The 25,403-nt window shown below is 38.8% G+C and overlaps 1 protein-coding gene across 2 annotated transcripts; it reads left to right on the top strand.

Moving 5' to 3' along the window:
* Positions 1-45: 45 nt before the first annotated feature.
* POP1 (POP1 homolog, ribonuclease P/MRP subunit) lies at positions 46-24,289 on the top strand. Of its 2 annotated transcripts, XM_068184188.1 has the most exons (16): positions 46-264; positions 2,734-2,910; positions 3,742-3,917; positions 6,337-6,585; positions 7,126-7,213; positions 7,523-7,698; positions 8,340-8,590; positions 8,722-8,815; positions 9,578-9,689; positions 10,654-10,773; positions 15,721-15,836; positions 17,125-17,316; positions 18,184-18,338; positions 19,064-19,405; positions 20,212-20,700; positions 22,032-24,289. In XM_068184188.1, the coding sequence occupies exons 1-16, from the start codon at positions 144-146 to the stop codon at positions 22,039-22,041; spliced, it is 2,868 nt and encodes a 955-aa protein (XP_068040289.1). In that variant the 5' UTR covers positions 46-143; the 3' UTR covers positions 22,042-24,289. The 2 variants fall into 2 exon arrangements, with proteins under 2 accessions (XP_068040289.1, XP_068040281.1); XM_068184180.1 differs by lacking the exon at positions 22,032-24,289 and having other exon boundaries at positions 20,212-21,923.
* Positions 24,290-25,403: the final 1,114 nt, after the last annotated feature.

Here is a 25,403-nt window from a genome sequence, read left to right as displayed (position 1 = left end):
GCGTGAGTGTCCACGTGTGTCGGTGGAGGCCGTGCCGCGAGTGAGCGCCGCGTCGGGGCTGGTGCCGGGGGCTGCGGCTGCATCGCCCGCCGACCTCTGCCCTCCTCTGCCCGCTGCAGAGAGGCTCCGCGACCCCGCCGGAGATGTCTGGGGCGCGGGAGAAGAAGCGAGCCAAGAAGATGAGGAACCAGCCGGCCAGCGTCACGCTGCCCGCAGAGCCGGGGCCCTTCGCCGGCGGCGGGAGCAGAGCTTGCCCGACCCCAGGTACGGCTGTGGGAGCCCCCTGTCTGAAGTCATTCCAAACCCACCCGGACGCGTTCCTGTGTAACCTGCTCTATGTGACCCCGCCTTGGTGGGGGGTTGGACTGGATGGTCTCCAGAGGCTCTTTCCGACCCAAACTATTCTGTAGCCTGTGAATATGCCCTTCTCTCTATCATCCCTTCGATTACATAACGAATCCCTACGGTTCCTAGTCGCAAAATGGATTTGGATGTTACATGCAATCCAGTTTCTGCCCTGCTTTTCCGCCAGACCTGGGAGGTGCGGGGGCCGCTGTCGGTCCGCTGGTGCCATGATCCATGCACTAGTTTTCCCTCAGACCTGCATGCCCGACCAGTTTGCCTCCTGGGGCTTGTGGCTGTGAAGGGTCTTGGCAGGAGGCAGCGGGGCGTGTCCCCAAAATAGCAGTGTCCTGGGTTATTGTTGGAGCATTTTGTACGCAGGTAACCTTTGCAGCTGAAGACTAAAAGATCCTGTCAGCTGGGTATGCTGGGTGCTCTTTTTGTCCTGGTGGTTTGACCTGCAATCCTCTGTGCTTCAATCGGACCTCAATTTCCCCCGCCACCTTCGCATTTAGATATTTTGTTACCTTCATTATTTCTGGGAAAAACTGCGCGCATAAAAGGGCTTGTTATTGTGAGGCCTTCAGAAGCTGACAAATTGCATCTTTGTGATTGAATGAAAAAAACCTGAAGTATCACTGTGTATTTAGGTGACTGAAGAGTTCCTAAGCAGACAGAATGACATAGCAAATTATGCTTAGGTGTGTCTGAAGATTTTGGAATGTCATTACAGGAACACTGCCAGATCAGTACATTTTTCTAACTGTATTTGTAGCAGGGAACTTCCAAGATTACATGGTTATGTTTTTCTGTTCTGTTAAAAGGCGTGGATTTTCATCCATGTAGCAGTCTTCTGTAGTGTCAGTATCACAGTTTTACAAAGCTGTTTTGTAGAAATAGGAGATAAAAATTCTAAATAGGAGTTACAAAACTGTGGATCTATACAGTAGCTAAAATAATGTAAGGGTTTTTTAGTTATTAAGAGAGTGACTGTTTTGCCAAGCAGTCTTCTGTCTTCTGATTACAATTTTTACTTCCTCCATTAAGAGGGTGTGTTTGTGATATGAGTTAATTTTCGGCTGTAGGCCTACACAGATTTGCTGAGACAGCTTCCCTCCCTCTTTCCCAGCTATTTCCTTCTCACCTTCACCTCAGTGTCTGGATGATGCTGCTGTCAAGTATGTGGAAAACCAGGTCAGGGAATTGTTCAACATAAAAGCTAATTCCTGTTTCTACACCAAATTATTTTTTCTGCAGTTTTACTGCAGTTCTGCATGATGTGTGGTTGCAGCAGGCTGCTGAACATGAAACTTCAGTTTCTTGCTCATTTGAAATGGAAAAAGGAGGTTCTTTGTCTTTTTAAGTTCTCATAAGTTGAGATGCTGCTGAATGTGAGTCTGCTTCTGGCTGGTCTTCATGCCAATGGTAGCATTTTTGGAGCAAAGGGATAGGCTTGGTTAAGAAGCTGATCAACCTGAAAACTGGATTTTTAAATCTCTCTCTCCATTTCTGTGGACACACAGGTTGATTTTCACTAGAGAAGCTCCCTGAATGCTATGGTCCCTTGTTCTCTCAAGCACTTGTCTTGATATAGTGGATGGGGTGATAGGAGTGGCTGTCTGGAGCTATTTTAGTTGGAATGTCCAGCATGGACTGCCTGAGAACCATATCTCAAGTTGTAGTAGAAATCCTAACTAAGGCTTAACTGAACATAACGTAATCTAAACTAATATATAATATTTGTTAGGCTGAATATACACTGGTCTTTGAATAAGGACTTCAAGGCCCTCTGAAACTTTAGGTACTTGCTAGGTGCTTAGCACTCCTGAAAGGTATGTCTTTACCTTAGAAAGCTTTCCTGTAGGCTTTAGTTATTTAATTTCAGTATGGGTTTAAGTGTTTGTACCAGACAAGCAACTTACTGCACCAACATACATGTATCATGCTTACCTTAATTATTGCTGTAAAAGAAATATATGTCGGGCAAGAATACATTTGCTTATAGAAAAAAAAAATAAAGGAGCAAGTGGAAAAAATAACTTTGCTGTTTTGTTACTAAAGCTCTGACAAGACAATATTAAAAATCACTATGATGTTGCATGGACTGATTTTGCTCTGACTCTTGGAGGCAAAGTCTGGATTCTGTGCCATTTTCAGAGCATGCAGAAGTTACTTAATCTACCACAAGTTTGCTTCAGGGCAGCATAAAATTCTTATTTATTCCTGTAAGAAAGAACATAATTCTTCTGATTTCTGGTGGCTTTTTCAGTTACATGTATTAAATATAATGGGAGTCTGCAATGCAGTTTTATGAGGAAAGGCTAATAGAGTAATCGGTTACTCAGATTAATTTGTGTTTCTCTAACCTCTTTTCAACTCTAAACCTTCCAGGAGATGTTCGTTCTGAGCAGCAGCAGCAGAAATTTTCAAGTCAGTCATCTGGACCTTCTTACAGGAAAGACCAATATTTTTCAAAGGGGCAAAATAGAGGAGAGAGAGGCAGAGGAAGAGGAGGATGGCAAGGAGGACACCAAAGTGTATCTGAGGAAATGCCAAAATACCTAACAGGTTTGTATATGTGAAAAGGTCATAATTTATCTGTCCAGGGCAATTTGCTGGTGATTGTTTGCTGGTTTTGTTTTTGTGCAAGAGCAAAAATTAGAACTGATGCTATGTTCTTCTGTTTTTCTTGATTTTCTCCAAAACACAGAAGTAGTTGTGAACTGGAATGAATGGCTATCTGTTGTTCAATGGGTTCTTTCAGGCTTCTGAATGGAAAAGTTATACCTGCTTGTAGTGAGGGAATATGCATTTTGGTTGCTGTTTGCTAGCAAAATGAGTACTGACAGTCATCTGCTTTTAATGTAGCCAGTGAAACTGATTTTACTCATGATGTAAGTTAAATATAGCTTTCTGTCTAACAGAACATTTACTTAGGAGAGCAAATCAGCTTTGCAAAATGTGGCAGTGCTCTGATAGTAGATACATTTCCATAAACAAGAAATGAGACCAAGCTCTGGATTTTTATTTGTTGTTTCAAAACAGTCTGTAATATGTTACTGCTTCCATTTTTTTTTCCTTGCTAAAGTTTTTTTCGTCTCCATGAATACCACCTGAAAAGATTGCTATTCTAATTTAACAAAGAAGTATTTAGTGCGAAAAAGAATTGTTGTTTAAACAGCTTTGAGATTCATTCATGTATAAATATTTGCTTGACAATATCTGTAAACTTCAGGATATGTAAAGAACTGAAATTTCTTCAGTGACAGTGTACAGTACTTTTATATCAAGAAGATATCGGACTGCTGTAGTAGGAGTAATTCTGTAATTTACGTACAGTATCCTCCTCTGTTTTTTTTTGCTGTTTGTCATGCTCTGATGCAGTTCCTTTCATTTCAGTGTCTACCTTTGCTCAAGCTCGTGCTGCTGAGATCAGTGCCATGTTGAAAGCAGTTTCGCAGAAGTCTTCCAACTCTCTGGTTTTCCAGACCCTCCCCAGGCACATGCGAAGGCGAGCAATGAGTCACAATGTGAAACGCCTACCCAGGCGGCTCCAAGAGATGGCCAGGAAAGAGGTATAAGTGTGTTTTACAGTATTTCATGTAGTGGGCACAGCCAAAGCACAGTGCTCAGCTCTGTAGTTATTAATGTTCAGACCTGAACTTCTGCCAGACTTCCCTGAGTACCCTAAATTTTGACTGACGTTTGGATTCAAACTGCAGGAACACCTCAGTTTCAGGTGGTAGCTCAAATAGGTCTCACTAACCACCTGGCTTTGTGATTACTGGACATCTTGAAAAGTTCTTAGAGTACTGATAAAAGAGTCCACTGCAGTAGAGGTTGTTCAGGTGGTGCACTGGTCCCAGGTGGTCCAAGAGTCCTCAGTAAGACCTGTCTGCCTTGCATCCCACCACCTCTTGAGGATGTGACTGTGCCAGCCTCAAGTTAGCACAGCTGATGCATAGGTTCGAGTGTTACAGCTGTGGGAGGTACACTGGGGTTATTGGCAGGCTGTATGCAGCTTAAGACTTACTGATTGACTAGTCCTAACAGCTCATGGAACTCTTTTTGAGGCAGTATCTCAGCATTTAGTCAGAATATGCCTATGGGGGTTACTTGCTCCTTACTCACTGTGACTATGCCTATGGGGGTTACTTGCTCCTTACTCACTGTGACTATGCCTATGGGGGTTACTTGCTCCTTACTCACTGTGACCTTCCTGTGTGTTTAAAAAGGAAAATTAAAAATTGGGAAATGATCTTCCCAATGTTTGGCATTGATCACTTTATCATCTCTCAGAATTCTTAAAGTGATCATTTAAGTTTGCTTGGTAAATTTTCTGTGTATTAAGGTTGACTGATAAATTTATTCATTGCATTCTTTTTTTTTCTTTTGCATTGTTTTTGAGACCTTTCCCCCTCCACCCTGAGTTCCTGAAGGTGATTGTTTATGGTTCAGAAATCACTTTGGATACTTCTCTGCCACATGTCAATTACATGTTTTTTAGGGTGTTTTATTGGATCTTCACAACCTGAATCTCATTTTACTGTTTTGGTTCACGTTCTTTTTGCTTTGTCAGACATGATAAGAGATGCAGTTTGGGCATGTTTTAAGGGAACTGAAGGAAGAAGCCATGGGCTGTTTTGCATAGTTAGTTATGTGTTATCCTTGTTAAATCTGGATTTCTGTAATGTTTATGTTTGGTTCTTTTGTGTCCTGCTTTTTTAACTCCTTTCATATGACAGCCTGTCTAACTTCTGTGTTCATGCTCACACTCCCTCTCCCATCCCAGTTTCCATTCCATTGGATTTCTGAGATTATTTAATTGGCCCTGGTGCAACTGTATTTCTTCTGCTACATTTTCTGTCTTCAGGTCTTTTGCTGTGGCTTATGTGTTTGCACAGGCTCACATTTTCTTGAAGCTTGTCATATCTCTGTTGTTTTTGTAAAGGTTCTGCCTATTACTTTTCAGTGTTTCATCTGCATCTTCAAAGTTATCTGTTTCAATTCTGCTGCATTTTCTTCATTTGTCTTAAGACCCCTTGTCATAACCATATTCATTGAAACATTTACCTGGACCATCTCGTATCTCTTCAATAAGCTTAAAGATGTATATTTTTCACCTACAATGTCATATTCCTTTTTCTGTAAATGCCTTTCTAAACCAGTCACCTACCATTGATCCAGTGGCTTGTAGTTCCTTCTCTGTGGTGAATGATGGGTCTGATGGGAAGATACTTTCTTTTTTTTTAGTTCTATTTTGATTTCATATGTTGCTTCATTGTTTTTAGTGTTCTTGGCATCGATCTTCTGTCATTTTCTTTCCTTTGCTATTCTTATAACCAGTGGTCTGTTGTCAAGTGTTTCTTGGTGAGCTTACAAAGAATATTCTAAGAATCTTTTTGTATGTTTATAGTCCTATTGCTTTGTACTACTTTTCTTCACAAAAAGAAAATTCAACCATTGAATGAGTCACACCTTCCTCTCTAGTCATGCATCTACATGTAATAATTCAGACCTTAATTAATTGATTAAGTCTGGTTATCAAGAATTTTTCAGGATGTTACCACAGTCCTCTCTCGTCAGCTTCTATGAGTTGTAGAACTGATAGGGTCCTTTCTGTCAGTCTGATAGTCTGTACTGCTTCTGTATGAGCTCAAATCTCCAGGCATTTTCCAGGTCACATTGATTTGTTCATGTGACTATATTGATGTGTGGCAAAAACTTCATAGAGGAAGTAGTAGCACTTACTGTTCACTGTTAAGTTTTTGAATGTGTGGGGATTTTGTTTTATATATGGGTTTCAGTCAAACCTTAATGCACTTCTGTGGCTGTAATTTGCATCGACAATTTCAAAGTTAGTTACCCTGAAGAATGATACAACATGGTATTACTTAATGTTAGTGCTTCCTGTATTCTTATATTTCAGCCTTTTTCTTTTCAGACTTTTTTTCTCTTGAGATTTACTTCAATATCCTCTCTTCTAAAAAACAGGCAGAGAAAGCTGTACATCAGAAAAAAGAACAGTCAAAGACTAAATGCCGCAAAGCTAGAAGACGCCACATAAATTTGGTAGCAGAGTTTAATCACAGGCAAAGAAAGAATATTTGGCTGGAAACCCATATTTGGCATGCAAAGAGATTTCATATGGTAAAGAAATGGGGATACTGTTTAGGAAACAGCCCTACAGAGAAGAGCTACAGGGCTTGTTACCGAGCCATGACAAAGCAATGCCTTCTTCAGGTACCACATCTACGTGTTTTGTTGGGTATTTTGCCAAGGTGAAGTAATCAACTGCTTACTTATAATGAATATTTCTGTCTCTGTGAAGTACCGTTGGGTCAGCTTTTAATAAGACTGCTAAGTATGAAATGAATCGTTTTATAAGTGTAATTCTGGGTGGCAAGTTTCAGAGAGAATAAGATGAACCTATAAATTGTGGTAACTATGACTGAAATACTGCATTTTCAGTTTTCTCAAGAGCTAAGAGGTTAACTGAATCCTTATATCATCTACCTGAGCAGCTATTGAGGAGAGATAATTTATTCTATGTCCTTTTTGATCTGTTGTTTTGAGAGGCGGGTTGGCCCTCAAATGAGAAATGCCTCACCACGCTCCTACATCTATTAATTTTAAGTTAAAAAGAAACTCATTTCACTTCGGCAAATTTTAGAAAATGAAAAATTTCTACTTAAGTGTAAATTGTGAGGCCCTGTCTCATCCTTTCTTAACAGGCTCACTTTAAAGAGTTATCCTCACTTTGACACTATCATATTGTTTCAGGACTTATCATATTATTGTTGCCTGGAGTTGAAGGGTAAAGAGAATGAGCTTCTGAAGCAACTTGCTCGAATATGTAGCACTGACACAGGTAAAATGTACATAGTTCAAAATAAAGATTCTGAATAGACTAAAGGATGACCCATCCTTTTCCTTTTTTAGTAATGTATCAGTAGTAGTTACTCAATAGTAGTAACAGAGTTGATACTGAGTTGTGATTTTGAGTGAAATATGTAATTAAGATGTCATTGTAGGACTAGACATTTTTATTTCAGTGGCTTATTAATAAGCTAATTATGGTGCAACATTAGCCACTCAGCAGCCAGACTGAATTTCAGTTTTACTTTGTTTATTAAACAACATATTATTTTGTTCTTCAATAAGTATCTTCTTTTTTTAGGATTGACATTTCAAGAGGCTTCTTGCCTGTCTGGAAGATTTGAAGGTTCCCTGAATCTTTACCGAGCAGATCGCTATCCTGAGGATATGCTTGGTCCTGTTACATTTATTTGGAAACCCAGGGATGGGTCTGAAAACAGACAGTTGTGGATCTGGGTGCATCCAGCTGTCAAGCAGGTGTTTTTTCCTATATAGCTGAACTCTTATTTCTTTATGTATTAGGTGTTATTAATGTGAAAGAGGTCATCTGAAAAGTTTGGAAGAACTGGATATAATACATGGCTTCAGGAACTAAAAGTTGGAAGACTATTTCCACTCTAACAATATTCATGTTCTGCAACTTGTTTTTATAAAGCTTGTACAGAAAGTGCATGCTGCTGGGGTGTTCAGTGTTTGAGCCTCTGTAAAATTTTTTAGTGTCGCTTCCTTCAGGATTTATGTGCAATATGATATTGCTTGATTCACATCCTTTCCACTGGCACCCCCAGCAGGATAAGTTCAGTATCATCATGGATAATTATAATCTGATACTTAGCTATCAGCTTAAAAAAAAAAAAAAAAAAAAAAAAAAAACATGCAAAAGTAAAATGTTGTGCACAGGCAATTTTTCTTGTGTTAATATTCAAGAGAACAAGTTCTTAGCAACTTTCAATATTACATTCAGCTTTTCTTAGAAAGCCCTTGACTTCAGCAGAATTAAATTTTATTCCTTGAAATCCCTATAGGAAAATGAAATAATAGAGTATAATTTTCAAAAGTATACTTAAGGTTTGCAGTGCACTGCATATCATCCTAATGCAAACTTCATTTTTCTTAAGGACATACTGAGGGAGTTAAAAGCAATTTTTCAGTGTTCAGAACCTGAAGAAATCTGTATTTCTGAGCCTGTTAAAACATCAATTCAAGAGGAAAAACAAGTGGAAGTTGTTACGAGCCTTGGCAATAAAAGAAAGAAGGAGGATAAAGAAGGAGAAAAGGCTGTGCCAGTGAAAAAAATAATTGGTGACGGCACTAGAGATCCATTCCAGTCCTACTCTTGGATCTCACGGACTACTGGCATTGCAATCAGGTTTGTTCACAGTAGAGTCAGGAGCTGTGGCCCATAACCTCATAACATAGCTGCATTTCTGGCTTAATAGTACTAGGGAAAATAATGTGTGTTGTACAATTGTACATTCACCTGAAACTTTCCTGTTTCAGTGACAGAAGCATGGAGATTCTCAGATACCGGCTGATTGGCCCATTATCACACTCCGTCCTTACAGAGACCCTGAAGGCAGCTTCTGTCCAAACAGTAAGGAAATTGACTTTGGATGTTACTGTAATTTTGGTAACGTTCTTAGAATGTGCAAGCTTGTTTTTCGCTAGAAAGACCCTTAAATTATCTAGCCTTACTTTTCATAAAGGCTGACCTATGTATTACCCCGGTAGCTTCTCTCTTTTGAGTCTCTAATGCTGATCTCAGGAAGAACTCCCACCTGGATTGTCAGTGGGAGTAGGAAGAAAATAAAAACAGTGGTGCTGTTGAGCAGGCTGTGTAGTTTCTGCTGAGAGGTCCAGAATAATTCATATTCTGTTTGACAAATCATGCATCCCATTTCTCAAGCAATGAGCTAGAGCACCTAGAACTAGGGGGCAAGACATGTAAGGTACAGAAAACTTAGATGTTTTCAATCAAATATGGAGTTTCTCCGGGATGTAGGCGTTTCATCCACTTCTTGGCATTATAGCATCACTGTAGTTTTAAGGGGTTTTTTTTGTCTCTTGAAACCAACATGATGAGGCCATGAAATCTCTGGCTTTCTGTAAGAAATTATGTCAGAATTAGGAACTATTGTGGATTGCTTTATTTATTTTTGGAACACAGGTGAAATTGTACAGTTTATTAGAGGTTATTGTAAAGTATAGGACTACACTTCAGGAAAAAAATTACTTTGGTTTAAAACTTGAAGAGAAAGAAAGTGACTATAATGGTTAAGGCAAACTGAGACTGAATTCATACTGATATAAAATAATGAATAAACATTTCAGTTTAATTAGATACATTGTTTTCCAGGAGGTGGCAGATTCAGAAGCTGAACTGAATAACTGGTGGGTAGAAAACTGCAAGGACTCTGAAAAAGTATCTCTTCATCAATGTCAAAGTGCTATCTTTGAGCTATTGGAAGGTATTTGGGCTTGTGGGTGCTATTGGTGGAAGCGGGGGAAACTTAAAATCTAGTGGTCAAAACTAGCATGCTAATAAAGTTGACTTCATTTTGTACATGCTTATTTTTTGCATGATCAAGAGAGTGATGCCTTTGAGAATGTGCTTAGGTACTTGCTAGGGCATGGCAAAGAATTGAAAAATGTTACATTGGGGGTATTTAAATTTAATTTAATCCTATGTGTGGTTCAAACTCTTAATAGAGAAACTGAATCTTGTTTGTTATCTTTGTGAACTTAGATTTGGGATTGCTGATGGGTTATACAGTCTGATGTATGCTCTCACTCTCTCTCACCACATACTTCAAATTAAGACACTAATTTGTGCAATACATCCACAGATAAAATGGTAGCCTCCAATCCAAAGTGAAAGTATTATACTTAATTTATATATGTTCATTTCTAAATTAACAGTTGTGTATTTGGCTGAATTGTAAAGTATCATAAAGTTAACAATATCTTCTCAATTTCTAGCACTGAAACAGGTAAGGCACTTTGGTAGATCTCAACACTGTACTCAAGCTGTCTATCTAATGTGAGGCAGTTAAGCAGAAATGAGGTAGAACTTTCACAAAACACTTCTAAATTTCGTTTCTCTTGAAGACAGGTGTAAAACAAAGGTTGGTAGTTCTTTGAAATTTGTCAAATGCAAAGGATGAATTGAATCTGTGACAGTGACTTTTTCTATGCTGAATGTAAATGTAATTGCAAACCAAGCCTTAAACTGCTCTTGTTGACTTTTTTGTTACTGAACATTTAACAAGCATTGGTGAATTTTCAAAACATATTGAATAGAGTATTCTGAATTGCTTCACTGGCTTGCAGTGGTGTCACATCACTGCAGGCAAAAATGCACAAAATACTAGTGCAGAAAAAGATCACAACTTAATTGGATTCATGTCAGTGTTCATCTGTGTGTTTTTAAAGGGATGAGCTCACCATCGGATATGCCACCAGGTACAATACTTGGCCTCACTGTTGGAGATCCTCGAGTCAATTTGCCAAAAAAGAAGACAAAAGCCATGCCAGACTTTGAAAAATACCAAGGTAAAATCCCTTGTCTATATTATATGAAGAGATTTAGTTTCTCTCTATGCTTTTGTTTTCATTTACTGTCATCTTCTATGGATTGTCTCTTGCTGTTTTCCTCTAGGTTTTGGTTCAAAATATTTCCCATTTCCAGAGCCTCTGGCAGAACAGAAACAGCTAGAAAGTTGCATAGGTTCTAGAACAGCAGTTGTGAGGGAGGGACATGCACCAAAGCTGGTCTTGTGCTCAATGGAAGCCTCTGTCTGACCATACAGATGATCCAGGTTCGAATCCTGGCAAGGCCAACCAGGTGCTAAAAGCTCCATAGTAAATTTCTGTTTGGTGTTTAATCTTCCTGTTTCTCTCTCCAAGAAGATATCTGCTATTTCTTGTTTATAGGCCTACAATGTTGAAAGTTGCAATTCCACTGCAAAAAGTTACTACCTTTGCAGGATTAATATTTCAGATGGCCAAGATGCTGGTTATGATAGAAAATGAAAGATGCAAGCATAACTTCTGAAATTTTCATTTCAATGCTGACTTACACAATGTTTCAGTGCAAAATTCAAATTCATATGGATGTGAATGTCTTCTAGAAATGTGCAAAAGTGGGGTTTGTGTACAGTGAAGGCATTCCCATTTAGGTTGACTGGACACAGGCTGCCTCACCTAATAGGAGAAACATGATAGCCAGCTAGCAAGCAGTAGCAAATAGGACAAGTTGAAAGTTCCAGAGACTTCAAAATACTGAATTTCCTTAGTGGTCTGTTTATATAACACTAGAATAATCTAGTCTTACATATCACTAAGTCAGGTTGAACACCTACTTCAGTTACTTTCAGCTCTTTGCAAAATTCTGCTATTTTCAATTACATCCTCCTGTTCTACCCTCTGTATCTAGAACAGCCTTTCTGTTAATTAGTTCTGCTCAGTTAACTTTCTCATTAGTGTTCCTGATGGAAATGCTGCAGCATACATGACCTCAACTTTGGTTCCTTCCTGCTGAGAAGTAAGGTGAGATACGTAGCACTTGCTTACAGATACTGGTTTGAACTGCTAGAAGAGTTAGCAGCTACAGAAAGTAATTTGATGTCTTTCATTCTGCTTGTCATGTCTGTGAGGATGTGCTCAAGAAGGCAAGATCAACAGAAGGAATTTAGGTATTTTAAATGTCTCATAGTAGTTTCTCTCCCACTGCTGGATCTGGTTTTCTCTCAGGAAGGATGGCCATGGTAAAGAGGTAATGGTGTAAGACAGGGAGTCAAGAGCACCTCTGTGTTTTTTCCTTTGGCTGGGTAGAAATGTCCATCTTCAACTCTTTCTACCTGGGGTTATCCTTCACTTGCAAAATACCTTCCATACCACAGATACTCAGAAAACCTGGTGTTGCTTTTTTTGTTTCTTTCTGAGTCTTTTTTTTTTCCATAATGAACTTAAAACTGCTTCTGTCCTTTCTGACTTTTATTTAGCAGAAGGAGGTCCTTGTTCAGCTAGCAAGGAAAGGTAAATGATGTAATTCCTTCTAATTTAGGTTCTGCTAAATAAGTTACTGTTACACGCAACTGAAAAAGTTGAGTAGGCAGAAGGATGAAAGAAGATAGACAATACCGCTGTTTTCCAGTAGAACTTGCCCCCAAAAAAAAGAATTCTCTAAGATCTGTTATTTCATTGCAGTGCTTCCTTTCCTTCTGGAAAAAAAAAAAGTCATTTTATAAGCCTTAGAATTATATAAACTTTCTGAGCCTTGATTGTGTTGTGAACTTAGTCAGATATAGTAATATTGTGAGCTGACCTCTATTAAAAATGTTAATAGGAATTTATTTGTCTTAATCATATCTTGTTTATTGAGCAGTAAAAGGGAACTATTGGTGTATTCCACACTTTTTCCCTCTTTTTTGCTTCTTGGACATTCAAGTACTATTAGGATTAATATTAGTAAGATTGAAATAGCACTGTATACATTAGCATGCAGGTTCCATATGTATTTTAGCCTCTTTTGTTCTTCAGTATTGTATGAAAGCCAACTGATTTTCTTAGATAAACTTTACTAATTTAAAGATGCATTGTTTGTCAAATGAGTGACTAGTTTAGATAAGTTATGGCCATCACCTTTGCTTAGGGATTGTCATACGTGCAGTCTGTGGAATTGATACACATCTGTTCGTACTGGTTTTTTTTTTCCAAAATGCTGTTCTGAGATATGCCTGTGTAGTTTTTCCCTGTAAGTAAGACACTAACAAATCAAATGTAATTTCAGTCTTTCCAAGTTACTTTATCTCTTCAGTGCATATGCAGGTGTGCAAGCTGTGTGTCATGAACACGGGCTGATCGGATTTAACCAAATCAACTGTCTTTATTTCTTCAGGCTGGAGTCAAGACTCCCAGTAAGCAGTCAGTTCCCACATGACTGCACATTAGTACTGTAATTTTCTCCAGTTTAAAGTACACTTCTGGCATTTTGATATGTTGTTACTCAACATGGAGTATGGTGAAACATCTACATAATCAGTGAGTGAGATGCATAGGAGGAGAATACACCATGAAAGATATGTGAACTAAAGTTCCTTCTGTAGACACAGAGCCTGGGTCCATGCCTCTAAATGCACCTCTTGCAGAGGTGTAGGTATATGTCCCCAGCTGTCCTGATACCCACCCTCCTGCAGACACAGGGCTCTCCGACTGCTCCCGGGCAGTGTTTCTATTTTTTGTGCTTTATTTTGCGAAAGGGAGGAAGGAAAAATTTCAAGTAGAACTCTAAGGCCAGGTAAGACAGATAATCAGCTATGCAAATCAGATCAATAGCTTGAAATGGAACAAAGCCTTCTTCTATCTGCCTGTATTGTCTAAACACCAACCATTGACACCAGCAGAAGTAGCTTGCTGATGAGCTTCATGTGCTTAGTAGTGAAACTTCCTATTTCTTATACTAGCCCTAACGTCTTATTTTTACTATTACCAGCAACTTAATCATCAATAAGGTTATTTCCCTAGAAATCTTAAAATATAACTGAAGAAAACAGGAGAGAGGTAAGAAGAACTGGTGTGAGGATTTGGGATTATGATTTGACTTATAGTATGCTTAGTAGAAAGAGTAAATTTTCCAGGTTCAGCAAGGATCAAAGAGAAGGAATGTACCAAGTTAGAGAAGGATATTTTAGGCTAATAAGGAGGATATTGGATGAGAGGTGGTGATGAAAAGAGACTGACTTAAAAGGTCTTTCTATAATGGGGAAACAAATATTCATGCCATTAGAGAATATAGGAATTGCAAAGAACTCTGAGAAGATGACAAGGATAGGCTGCCTGAACTGTAGTAATAGAAAGAAATGTTAAAAAGCAGAGAAATTTGCAGTGATTAATTTGCAGTTGAAGGAACTAGAACATGTTTAAATAATTTAGCATAAAGAGATTCTGGTGTTCACAAATGCTTTCTGTACAGAAGGTGGAAAAAGTACTTTCCTTACCTTATGCTTGTAATTATGTGCCCTTCTGCCTTAGTTATCTGTAAGAGTTGGGAAAGCATTCCCTACCACCACACACAGTTTTGTTGCTCTTTTTCTCCTTCTTTTGAGGCATTCATACTTGCCTTATCTCCAGACAGAATGTGCTTTGCCTGTAGGAGTGTTGAGTTCTCTTAAGTTCCCACTCAATTTACTGTTCTTAATTTTTGGTCAGAGAAGGAATTCTTCTGCTTAGTTGGCAAGAATTCCCTTCTTAGTTTTATTGTTCTTAACTTGAAGCAATGCCACTGTAATCTGATAATTTCTTTTGCATTTCTTCTCCTCACATAGATCTAATTTGTTAGCAAGAATGCATGGCAAGTATCAGCAACATGACCAAACTGTCACAAGTGCTGCAGTAGTTAATATTTCTTGCAAAGGATTTTGCAACTTTTAGTAATGGGTACATCTTAAAGACTATGGATTTTAAATAAATATTTTTTGCAGTTATGTTTGGCAGTACCTATTGCTAGGTACCATTAGTACCACTGAATAATCCAAATCTTCCGGTTTTGAGTCTTTGTCTACATTACCTGGACATTTTAGCAGAACCTTTTTTTAAAGGACTTAAATAATTTTTAAAAACAAAACAAACCCTGACACATTATGTTCCTTTAATATGTAACACCTTGTGGATGATGAAATGAGGAGCAATCCCGCTAAGTTTTTAATCACAGAACTATTAATAGGTTCATTGTATTGTTTCTTGATAAGAATTACTTTGGTTAAATGGATCAGCATTCACTGCATACTGTACTGTACATTGAAGGCTGTTAATCCTTAGATCACTAAAGGTAGGTACACATTTTCTTTGCTTTCCTTAGATCGTAAAAGTGTAGAAAAGATAGCTTTAATACTTCAGCAATACATTTTGAAGTGGCATTTTTTGTTTTTCTTCAGTAATGTACACAACTGCTGATTTGTGCAGGCATAAGCAAGAATAGTCCCTTCCTTGAAGCACACAGCCTGAAAAGCTCCAGAGCAGGAAACTAGTGCTAAATAAGTGTTGTATGCTAGGCATAGCCACACAAATGTTTCCTGTATGTACATTTCTTAAAGGTAGCTCTTGCTTCTCTTACAAGTTTACTTAGGCAGACTTATTTCAGGCTTTATAATGTTGCTTTTTCTGATTTTCACCAAATCTCTTGAGCTTCACATTCTGCCAGATTCCAGAATCTTAAAGGTGGTATGTAAAGATCTAGTTTGCATTGCCAACAGTCATGTCTTTTGTTAAGAAGAAACGCTGGTGAGAAAATACAAGGTTAGTCTTTCTAACACTAACAGTTGATTTCATAGTTTGTATTTGGAAAAACATGGATAGTAAGATATGTCAGAAGCAGTGATGCTTGTCGAGCTTTTAATAGGCTCTTCTTGGTTGTCTGCTCATTATACTTATGATATGGAATTTGATACTTAAACCACAGAAATGGTTTGAATTTTTTTTGAAGGTTCTTTTCTTTTGTAGATAATGATAAAGTTAGGCAGCTGTACCTGAAGGGTGTACCTGCAGAGTGTGCTCACAGCTTTATCTGGGACCATGACATCTGTAAGAACGTCACTGAAAATAAAATATCAGAGCAGGTAACTAAGGAGGTGGATTTCCATTGAGGAAATGGTTCATAGAGTCCATAGAAAGAGACTCTTGAAATTTGTATAAATCTAAGATTAATCAATAGCTTCCTTAATGTCATAGTATCCAGCTGCTGACATGAAGCGGATTTTTGTAGCCTTTGCATAATGTTCTTGCACAGCCATTGACCATGGGTTCAATTAAAAGAAAGCTTTATTGAATTGCCTGCAGGACTGCAGTTGTAGGTTTATATAACAGAAAGGTTTGGAATTGGATTTTCATACATCATCTTGACTTGTGCAGCAGAAGAGTGACACAGGAAGGCTCTGGCCTTTAGCTGTAGTCAGGACGATTCTTCTGATGAAAGAGCTGTGGAAGCTAAAAAGAAAGAAATCCTCTGTTTCTGAACTGCAGCACACTGAGCTGGGCAATAATTTGTGATTTGTAGAGAACTTCAAGTTTGCTGTTGCAGGTTTGAAATCTCCTATCTTGACATTTTCATTGACAGTGGAGGGCAGCCCATAAAGTGTATGGATAAAAAGGTGATTTAGTCCCAAGAGGTGATAAACTTTTGGCACCATTGTAATCAGAAAGAGAAAATATTTGTATGGCAAAAAACATATTTCTAAATACTCTTTCTGAAATGTAATTTTGGGCTCTTTCAAACTGTCTGGCATATTGTAAAAAAGCAGAGTACTTAAAAATATTACACTAGCACATGACAGTTACCAGCACAATCTTTTTGTATAAGACAGTGTTCTTTATGCTGTCATGAAATTTAATGTTTACCTGATAAAACATGGGGAGTCTGATGGTCTATTTCTTCATAAATGTATTCTTAATGTGGAACAATGGAATATAACAACTGATGATTGACAAAACCTTGGTGCCAGTGTGCTTTATGTGAAACTGTTTAATGACCAAATCTTCCCATCTCCTTGGATATAGTTCTGATTTGCTCCATGTATTGATGGACTGTAAGCACCTGTTCAATCTAGTCTTGTGCACAGGTCTATAAATACAAAGTTGCAAAACTTGATTTTCCCCCTTCATCTATGTTGTACCTTGTACCTGCTCTTTATGAAGGACTGTGGAAGTAAGAAGGGGAGAAAAAGGGTGCTTAATACTTTCTATAAAATAATTTCTCATGCCTTGATGAAGTTCTGTTCAAATATATAGTGTATTACTACTATATTTTTCCTAGCTGTAAACTCACCTTTTCTCTGTATCTTGGAAGGGTATCTGGAAGAGGGAAGAAGAATGGTTATTAACTTATGGGAAATGTCTCCTCCTTCTCAGGATTTAAACCATATGAGAGCTCAGTTACTGGTACCTGGATCACACCTTGATTTGGGTCCTTGTGAGTCTAAGATTCCCATACTGTTGGTGCAGCAGCCAGGGAAAATGGCTGGAGAAGATCGACCAGGATGGGGGAGTGGCTGGGATATCTGTCTCCCAAAGGGCTGGGGCATGGCTTTCTGGATTCCTTTTGTAAGTGACTTTGATGGCAAATTGCAGTCAATTTGATAATTTATTTAATTTAGTTTAAATTAATTTATTTTAGAGAGTGTACTTCACATTGTATAACTAATTCCCAATTACAGGATCAAAATTTCACTTAAAAATGGCATATGAACTGGTTCATGACAGAAGGTGCGTCTTGAAACTTAAACAATAATTATCCATGTCTTCTGTTGCAAGACAGCTGTGCCCACATGGCAGTCTAGCAGCAGCAAATCAGTGGGGAGTCAGGAGAGAAAGCTGAAGCTCTACTTCTGTGTTTCTACAAGCATATGCCTCTATAGAGAAATCATTTGGTGCCTGCTGCTAATCAATTTCCAGCTTGGCTATCTACACCTCTGTCACCAAGGTTGCTTCTGATTTGGGAGAGAGCTCAAGACAAAGTTTGAGTTAAGCTTGAATACTCCTTTGGTGCTGTTTGAAGCATCCTGCTTTGAGTGTTTGGGTGGCAGTTTTAATGCTTTTCTGTAGTTAAAATTACGCTTTTGAATGTGCAGGGGATTTAGTTGCAGTGATACCTATTGTATGGTTAGAATACATCAGGCAGCGGCTGTTGAAGTAATAAACGCTCCTGGCAATGTACAAGATCAGAACCTGTGAAATTCTCTTCAGTGTTGTTGATAGTTTTGCAGAATGAAATTTAAAGCGTGACTAACTATTTTGTTGAAATTAGCATCTAGAACTGTAGAAACCATGCTTAAGTTCATTTTTTAAAGCTTAAGTGTTAGACTTTCAGTTTGCTAAGGAAGTACCCTCTGGGCATTAATGTTTTGCTTCAGCTAGGAACCTGGAATTGGTTCAAACATTGCTTTTTTGGGCGTTTGATTTTTATAACAGATATATCGAGGTGTACGAGTGGGTGGCTTGCAAGAGGCATTAAAGCATTCTGAATACCAAAGAACACCTCACACTCCAAATGATTTCCCAGACTGCCGGGCAGGAATGCAGTTTGCCAAAGAACTGGAAACCAGTCTTCTTGAAAAATTCAAACGGTAACATTAATTTAAAAATTGATGGTAAGAATGACAAAAATGAATACTGCTTAAATTATTCCCTTAATTATCTATTGTTGTGTTCATTTAGACTTGGACTTTTTGAGATCTTTCACCAGTGTTTTAGGAATCGTAGATATATTTAACTCTGCTAAACAGAGCATATAAATTAAACCCTTCTATTCCCAGAGACATGCTCAGTTATAGAGCTGTAACAAGGCTGCATAGCAATAAAATAAACAAAACTATTTTGAGATCCCTAAGCAGCAAATGGGGGAGGAGGTAAGAGAATGCAAAGGATTATATCCAATTATGTACTAAATGATAAAGAATAAAGTAAATTAAGAGGTACATTTTGGTATCTAATTTTAAATATCAGGCATTCTGAAGATTGCATTAATTTTTACTGCAACAAAGAGAACTATTAACCATGAGTTTGGAGTAGCTGGAAGTGTCCTCTGCACCAGCTGGTGTTGGTTCTCCTTCCAGATAGGAGGGGAAAGTAGGAGAAGTTCAGAGGAAAAGGTGGTGGTGTCAGTCACAGCAGGTAGATGTTTCCAACATGGCTGAAAGGATATAGCTGACAGAAATACAGCAGCATTTTCTAGACTGTAATTTTAAAATTCTTGTTCACTGTGGTTAGGACGTTAACTGTGCATTCCCTTTCTATTTTAAATACTTGATTTTGAAAATATTCTTACCTACTTACTTGATTTATCATTTAGACGTCCACCTGCAAAAAGGGCAAATTATGTCAAGCTGGGCACTCTGTCTCCTTTCATCTGTCCTTGGGGGCAGCTGACCAAGAACTGGGAAGAAAGAGTGAAAGCTTCAGGAGGATTTTTATGTCCTTCTTCGCCACATCCCGACTGCTGCACAACTGAAGGGCAGACCCTTTGTGACCCCAAAGCAGAAGTGGTCAGAGAAGCTTCCCCTGACACTGGTGAGGCAGAGGAGACCATGGAAATAACATTTTCTGAAGGTGCCCTAAAGACAGAGGATGTTACAAGCACCCAAGATTTTGGTGAGAGAGATGAAACTAAGACAAGTGACTTTATTGTTCTCAGGTATGACAAAATGATACACACATTTTATTTCTCTATTGGTATTTATTGAATTAAGGAAGGGAAGAGCTCAGCCTTGATTATTAAGATGAGAGAATTATTTCATTCAAATACAGTGAGAATAAATAGCTTTATCATGAATTAGAATCTGCTGTTGAGTGGAAATCCTTCTGCTTTTCTCCAGCAAACTTGATGACTACATGAAGAAAACTCCTTAAATTTTCTTAAATGTAACACTCTGGAGTTTACTCTGTTCTTAGAGTTGGTGTATTCTGTCTGCTTCCAGGTTGATGGAGCTTTTAGAGGCTCATATTTGTGACTTTAGGATTATTGCTGTGAAAATCATCTTACATTCTCTTCCCAAGAATCACCACAGGTGGTTCTTGCACTCCTTAACAGGGTCTTCAGAAAATAGAGTCCCCTGCATTCCAATGCAACGCATGAGGGCAGCAACAGTATTGAAAAGTGCCTGAACGCAGGTCTTTCATCTTTGTGTGGTTACCAGGGGAAGAAAACACTGAAAGTTCTGGACTGCATTAGTGTCACTGGAGATTTTAGAGTGTTTGTGGTTTTAACAAGCTTTGGAGGCTTTAGCAAGTAATGTCTCCTTCCTTCTGAAGAACACTCATGAGTTCCACTCACCAATGTTCTTTTTAGGCTAAGAGTGATACAATTATCAGCTTGGAAGGTTACAGAAAGCCCCAGGGCTTTTTTAAAGCGTGCTCTTGCAAATATGTGGGGTGCTGGATTTCTGTTAAACTGCTTGTTAATAACTATCTGTGATGTTTATTTTTGAAAATTTTTAATAGGAGTGAGAAACTACTAATGCAGCTATCAGCCTGGTGTTACCCCACTGCTGGGAAAGATCGGCGAATCCGCCTCATTTCTCGGCTGGGACAGAAGGAAATGACTGAAGATGTTTTTTTGCCAATTTTGATGAGCTACCCAAGGGCTCTCGTCTGGGTCAATTTGTCACTGTTGAGAAAGGGGAGCCCTGAATTACATGCCATGATTTGCATCCCAACAGAAGATGACTTGCTGCATCTAAGCAAAGACAAACTCTTCTGTGGTCCACAAGAACCCAAGCATCGTGACATATTCAAGGACAAGGTACAGAAGCAAAAAGAGGAGGAGAAGAAGAAGAAGAAGAAGAAAAAGGATAACGTGAAGTCTTTAGAGAGTGACCCTGCAGGCATTCCACATGAGGAAGCAATTGAGGACCATGAAGACCTTATTCTCGGTCTTTGGTCAGATGCTCTTCCAGATGTTACTTCCCACTGCTCCAGGACTATCTTGGGGTATGTCACTCGAGGGGATTTTTCATTGGCTGTAGGCTGTGGAGAAGCACTGGGTTTTGTTAGCTTGACTGGGTTAATTTATATGTTACACAACCAGCCAGCAGATAAGAAGGGGCTTGTTTTGTTAAGGACTCCAGCATCTTTACAGTACAGGTTTGCAAGACTTAATATTGAGGTTTGAGCATCATTGCAGTGCAGTAGAATGCCAAAAATACCAAAGAATTCTGTTTTGTATTCTGTGGCCTTTCAGATTTGTCTCAAATTTGAGGTTATTCTGAGCTCAAACAGCTCTAAGATTATGAAATAATTAAAAAGCTTTTCAGCATTGTTCAAGAAAATAACTTATGCCTAAAGAAACTAGAGTTACTTTTGATGTCTGCATTGCTAAAGATTTCTAGCAGATCATTATCATGATCTTCTTTGTCTCTAAAGAAGCATATTCTTCATTTTTTTCTCCTCAAAGCAGTGGATGCTGTAACAATATACAGGAAATCATCATGTTAATTTTAGAAGTCTTTGCTCAGATGGACTGTAAATTTACAGTGCACTTTCACATGTAACTGCATGCAGTCTGATCCAGTGTATACGGCAAGTGGCTTTCCCGATTCCTCGTATCTGAATAGATGTGACTGCAGTGCAACAGAGCTATGTAGAGAAAGCTGAATGCTTAAATGAAATACAAATAAAATATAGACCAGCTATGTCATTTTGCATTATAGCAACTGGAACCTTTAAACTGGAAACTATATCAGTCTGCCTCCCTAGTCTGAAAGGTAATAAGCCTTTCAGATGCAAATTGCTACTGAATGCCACAGTGGGTCAGCACACATTTTCTGTTAATAAAAGGGGATATTTTTGTTCCTCAAAACATGAATTTAGGTTTGTATGGAATATGCTAGAATTGGAGGTTTCTTCATGTTACAATATGGTTCATGAATATTGTTCAAACAATCATAAAACTTGTAAAATATGCTGAGGGGTAAAGGGAGAAAGGTGTTTGATTTGCCTGGGGCAGTGTGGGTAGGTTTTTGCTGTTTGGTATTTTGTTGTTTGTTTTTATTTAATGATAGCCTTAAGCACCTAGTTATTACTGAGTTAAGGAACTTAAAAAGGAATTTACAGTAATACGCTGTAGTTTAGTAGCAGCATGGTACAAATATCTGTCAGTTGGTAAAGTTATCCTGAAATGATCATGTACAAATAAAAATGTAATGTATTCTTGAGTTAGTAGTCTATTGACTAAGTTTAATTCTTAGAGAAATTAAACATGGATCAGTTAATAACTTTTTCTTTCTAAATGTCAGTGTTCAACTTAATTTTCTCTTTCACAGTTTTTTTTGAAAGTCTTAGGCAAATTTATTAATGTTGGCTGGAGTTATTTGAGTTAAGAGCTAGTGTGCCTTACCCCCAAAATTATTAAAATATAGGACCATTTAAATATGGCACACACGTGGGGAAGGAGGAAGAAAATCTGATTGCAAGGGAAGTATTGGAAGTGGGGCTGGATTTTGTTTTTAAAGTCTTCAGAAGATGTATTGTAGAATGTGCACCAGTAATGTGAGTTGTGGTGGCATGTGGGGAAGAGATGCAATTTCCAACACAGCTTGGATTGCAGCTCCCTGAGACATCATGCTGAATAGCTCCTCACTGCTCACCTTTGATGCACCTGATAAAGCAATCATGGTCCCAGAAACGTCCTGGGAAGCATCTGCAGGAAAGCCAGCAGATGGCCCCAGAGGAAAGAGCTTGGTGCTGGCAGGGCTGGGATTCACACGCTCCTGGCTTGTGACTGTGAGTGCTGCAGCCTGTAGGTATGTGTGAATAAGGAGCCCCTTAAACTTTACAGCCTGGCTGCTCTGATCAAGTTCTTCATGGTAATAATCCTGGATTTAATGAACCTTTTGAATTGTAAGCCTGATAGAAATATTTCTAGGATCACAGTTTCCAGAGCTATGCTTCATGGGAAGAAAGGAAGGGAGGTGATGTTTATATGATTTTTTTCCTCCTCACCTCCCTCATCTTTTTAATAGATGCATATTTTCTTGCCTCAATAGACCTGGCTTGTATGCGAGAAAGAAAGAGAAGCCCCTACCCAAGATACCATTTTTTTCTTTTCTGCTTGTAGATCTTTTGTTCACTGAGTCTTTCCCAGGTTTTTATTTTTTAACAAAACATCTGGAGTCTTTCCTTTTTTTTCTTCCTATTGGTAATTTCTGCCAGGTTTTCATTTTGACACTTCCTGTTACTTTTCTTTGATTTCCATTCTCTATTTTTGATTTATGATCCTTGTCTCTGGTGAGCCAGTGAACAGAAACTGGAACCCAAGTGCATCCTGTTCTCTATATCTTGTAATATTGTTACACGGTTGTTTTCCTGTAAGTCAATGATTTATGCCTTAAGACTTCACTCCTTGTAAAATACACTGCACACCAGATAAGTTAAAAATGCTCAAAACTCTCAGCCAAAATTTGTCAGAAAAGTACTGTGACTTTATGTAGCTGCAAGGAAATTTTTATCTGTGGTTGCAATTTCCAGATTCCGTGTGTCTCAAGGGTGATTTAGTCATAAAAACCATGTCAACACCGGATAATCAAACTGTGGATAATTAAACCTGTGTTATCTGTGCATCAGCTGTATAGTATGTCTGTGCTCATCATATTGAATCAGGTGTAGTTTACAGCACACATCTGCTCTTCCTGCAGTTGCTACACGTTGGTTAACTACCCCAGAGCATCTGGATCAGCTCCTGTGGGCTGTAATGCACGAGCATTTTTGGGAACCTAGGAAGCTCTGGCCTGGTGAAAGCAGCTCTCAGAAGCTCTCCAGTTCCCATGCTGTCCTCCAGATAACTTTCTCAAAATGGATGCCAGCACAAGGCCTTAGCTCTTGTTCTGTGCTTGGCAAGAGCTTTTGGAAGCTAAAATGAAGCACAGAAGGCAATTTTGGCATTCTCTGTAACACAGTGAGGAGGTTGAATGGTAACACACTGCTCCTGTAGCTGTTCCTGTGGCTCCCTCAGAGCAGCTGTGTAAATGCTGCATTTGACTCACCTGGTGAAGGGTCTTTTCCCAGGCTGAACCACGACTTCCATGGCAGTTGCCTGCTCTGCTGACAGGTGCAGAGAGTAATGGACCTACCAAGCTGAGGGGCTCCAAGATACACATTCTTTACCATCTCAAATCCAGAAAATGAGGTTGCAGAGGAGGGTGATGATTACTCTGTGGGATGAAGTGAGGTGGGACTGGGGCCAGATTGTTGTGTGTTTGTTAAAGATGTTCAGGGCAATTTAGCAGCCTGTAGGTAGTGGAAGAAGTTACCTGGCAGAAAGGCAGCTGGGGTTGCTGAAACAAATCTGGGAGAATAATTGACAGGGTGTGAGACTGCTCGATGGAGACAGAAGCCTTGGGGGATCATGGCATACTCAGACAAAGAGCTGTCAAATTCAGCATGACATTTTTCTTTCAGTGCTCTAAATCTGGAAGAGCCAGATATGTCAAACCTGATCCATTCTCATGTCCATGTGAGGTAGGTAGTAGGAACAGAGCTCAGGGGAGTAAACCACCAAAGGCAGATTTCTGAAGCACTAAGACTGAGAAAAGCAGAAAAGCAATAGCGTTGTTCTGTTTTCCAAGAATACAGCAAAAAGAAAACCCTGGCCCAAAATTCCATGCTTCTAAATGGTATTCCCAGAGGTCAGCAATGTAAACAGCACCCACAATTTACCTCTTGCAAATTCAACTCAGCTGTACTACAGTTCTTTGCAAACACTGGTCTCATCAAATCCCTGCGAGAGCAAGTAAAATTGTATGGAGTAATGAGAACTCAGAAAGGATAGGGGATAAGGGCTGAAACCATTTTGTGGCAGCTTTGAAAGTCTGAGCCAGCTTGACACTGGTCAAAATGATGAGTTCAAGGTAGTTTGCAAAGTAGGTGGAGTGACAAAAGACAAAACACAGCTTTTATTTATTGCATTGGGTCTCTTCTTAAAGAAATTCAGTTTCTTCTACAGTAGCAATATGCCTGCACAGAATGACTTTTTAAAAACGTTTTTAGACACTCCAAGATGTGCGTAACATCTACCAGCATCAGCTCGCTTGATACATTCTAGTTGTCTTTTCATCATGGGCTTACATCAGTGCTGCTATTCTGACTAGCTAAGCCCAATTCTTAAGAAATAAAAAGACATTCAGGACACAGCAAGAGTAAAGCAGAGAATGAAAAGGCAGTCCGAAGGAAGAGAGTGACTCAAATTTTATGATCCAAATATGTGAGGATTTTCTGCAACTTTCCAGAAATGATCGTGCAATTCAGTATTTCATTTCATCTCAAGGTCAAATAAATAGCCAGGATGAGAAAGCTATTTCAGCTCAGTCCTTCTCTCAGCATCCTGTTCTTAGTCCAGAAACTGTTTTTTTAAAGAAGACTAAAATGGTTGTGATGGATGGGAGAGCTCAAGCACCTGCAAACCCATGTGTCCATCAAAGCTCTCTCACATCACTTCTCTTCTGGGTTTGCTCTCTTTTTTCGTATTAGGTAATATTAAAGGCTTTTTATTTTTTTGTCTTTAACAAAAGGATGAAGTAAAAACAAACTTGGACAGTCAAATCCTGAGTCTAGAGCTTTATTACTCAGAAATTACTTTAAATGCCACCTCAGGAGTGAGCCCCTTCCTTCTATCTACTAGAGACCTCATTGGGTCTCAA

Source organism: Anomalospiza imberbis, chromosome 1, assembly GCF_031753505.1.
Source record: "Anomalospiza imberbis isolate Cuckoo-Finch-1a 21T00152 chromosome 1, ASM3175350v1, whole genome shotgun sequence".
NCBI lineage: Eukaryota > Metazoa > Chordata > Aves > Passeriformes > Viduidae > Anomalospiza > Anomalospiza imberbis.
The sequence above is the reverse complement of the archived record's forward strand: the minus strand, read 5'-3'. Positions and strand labels throughout refer to the sequence as shown.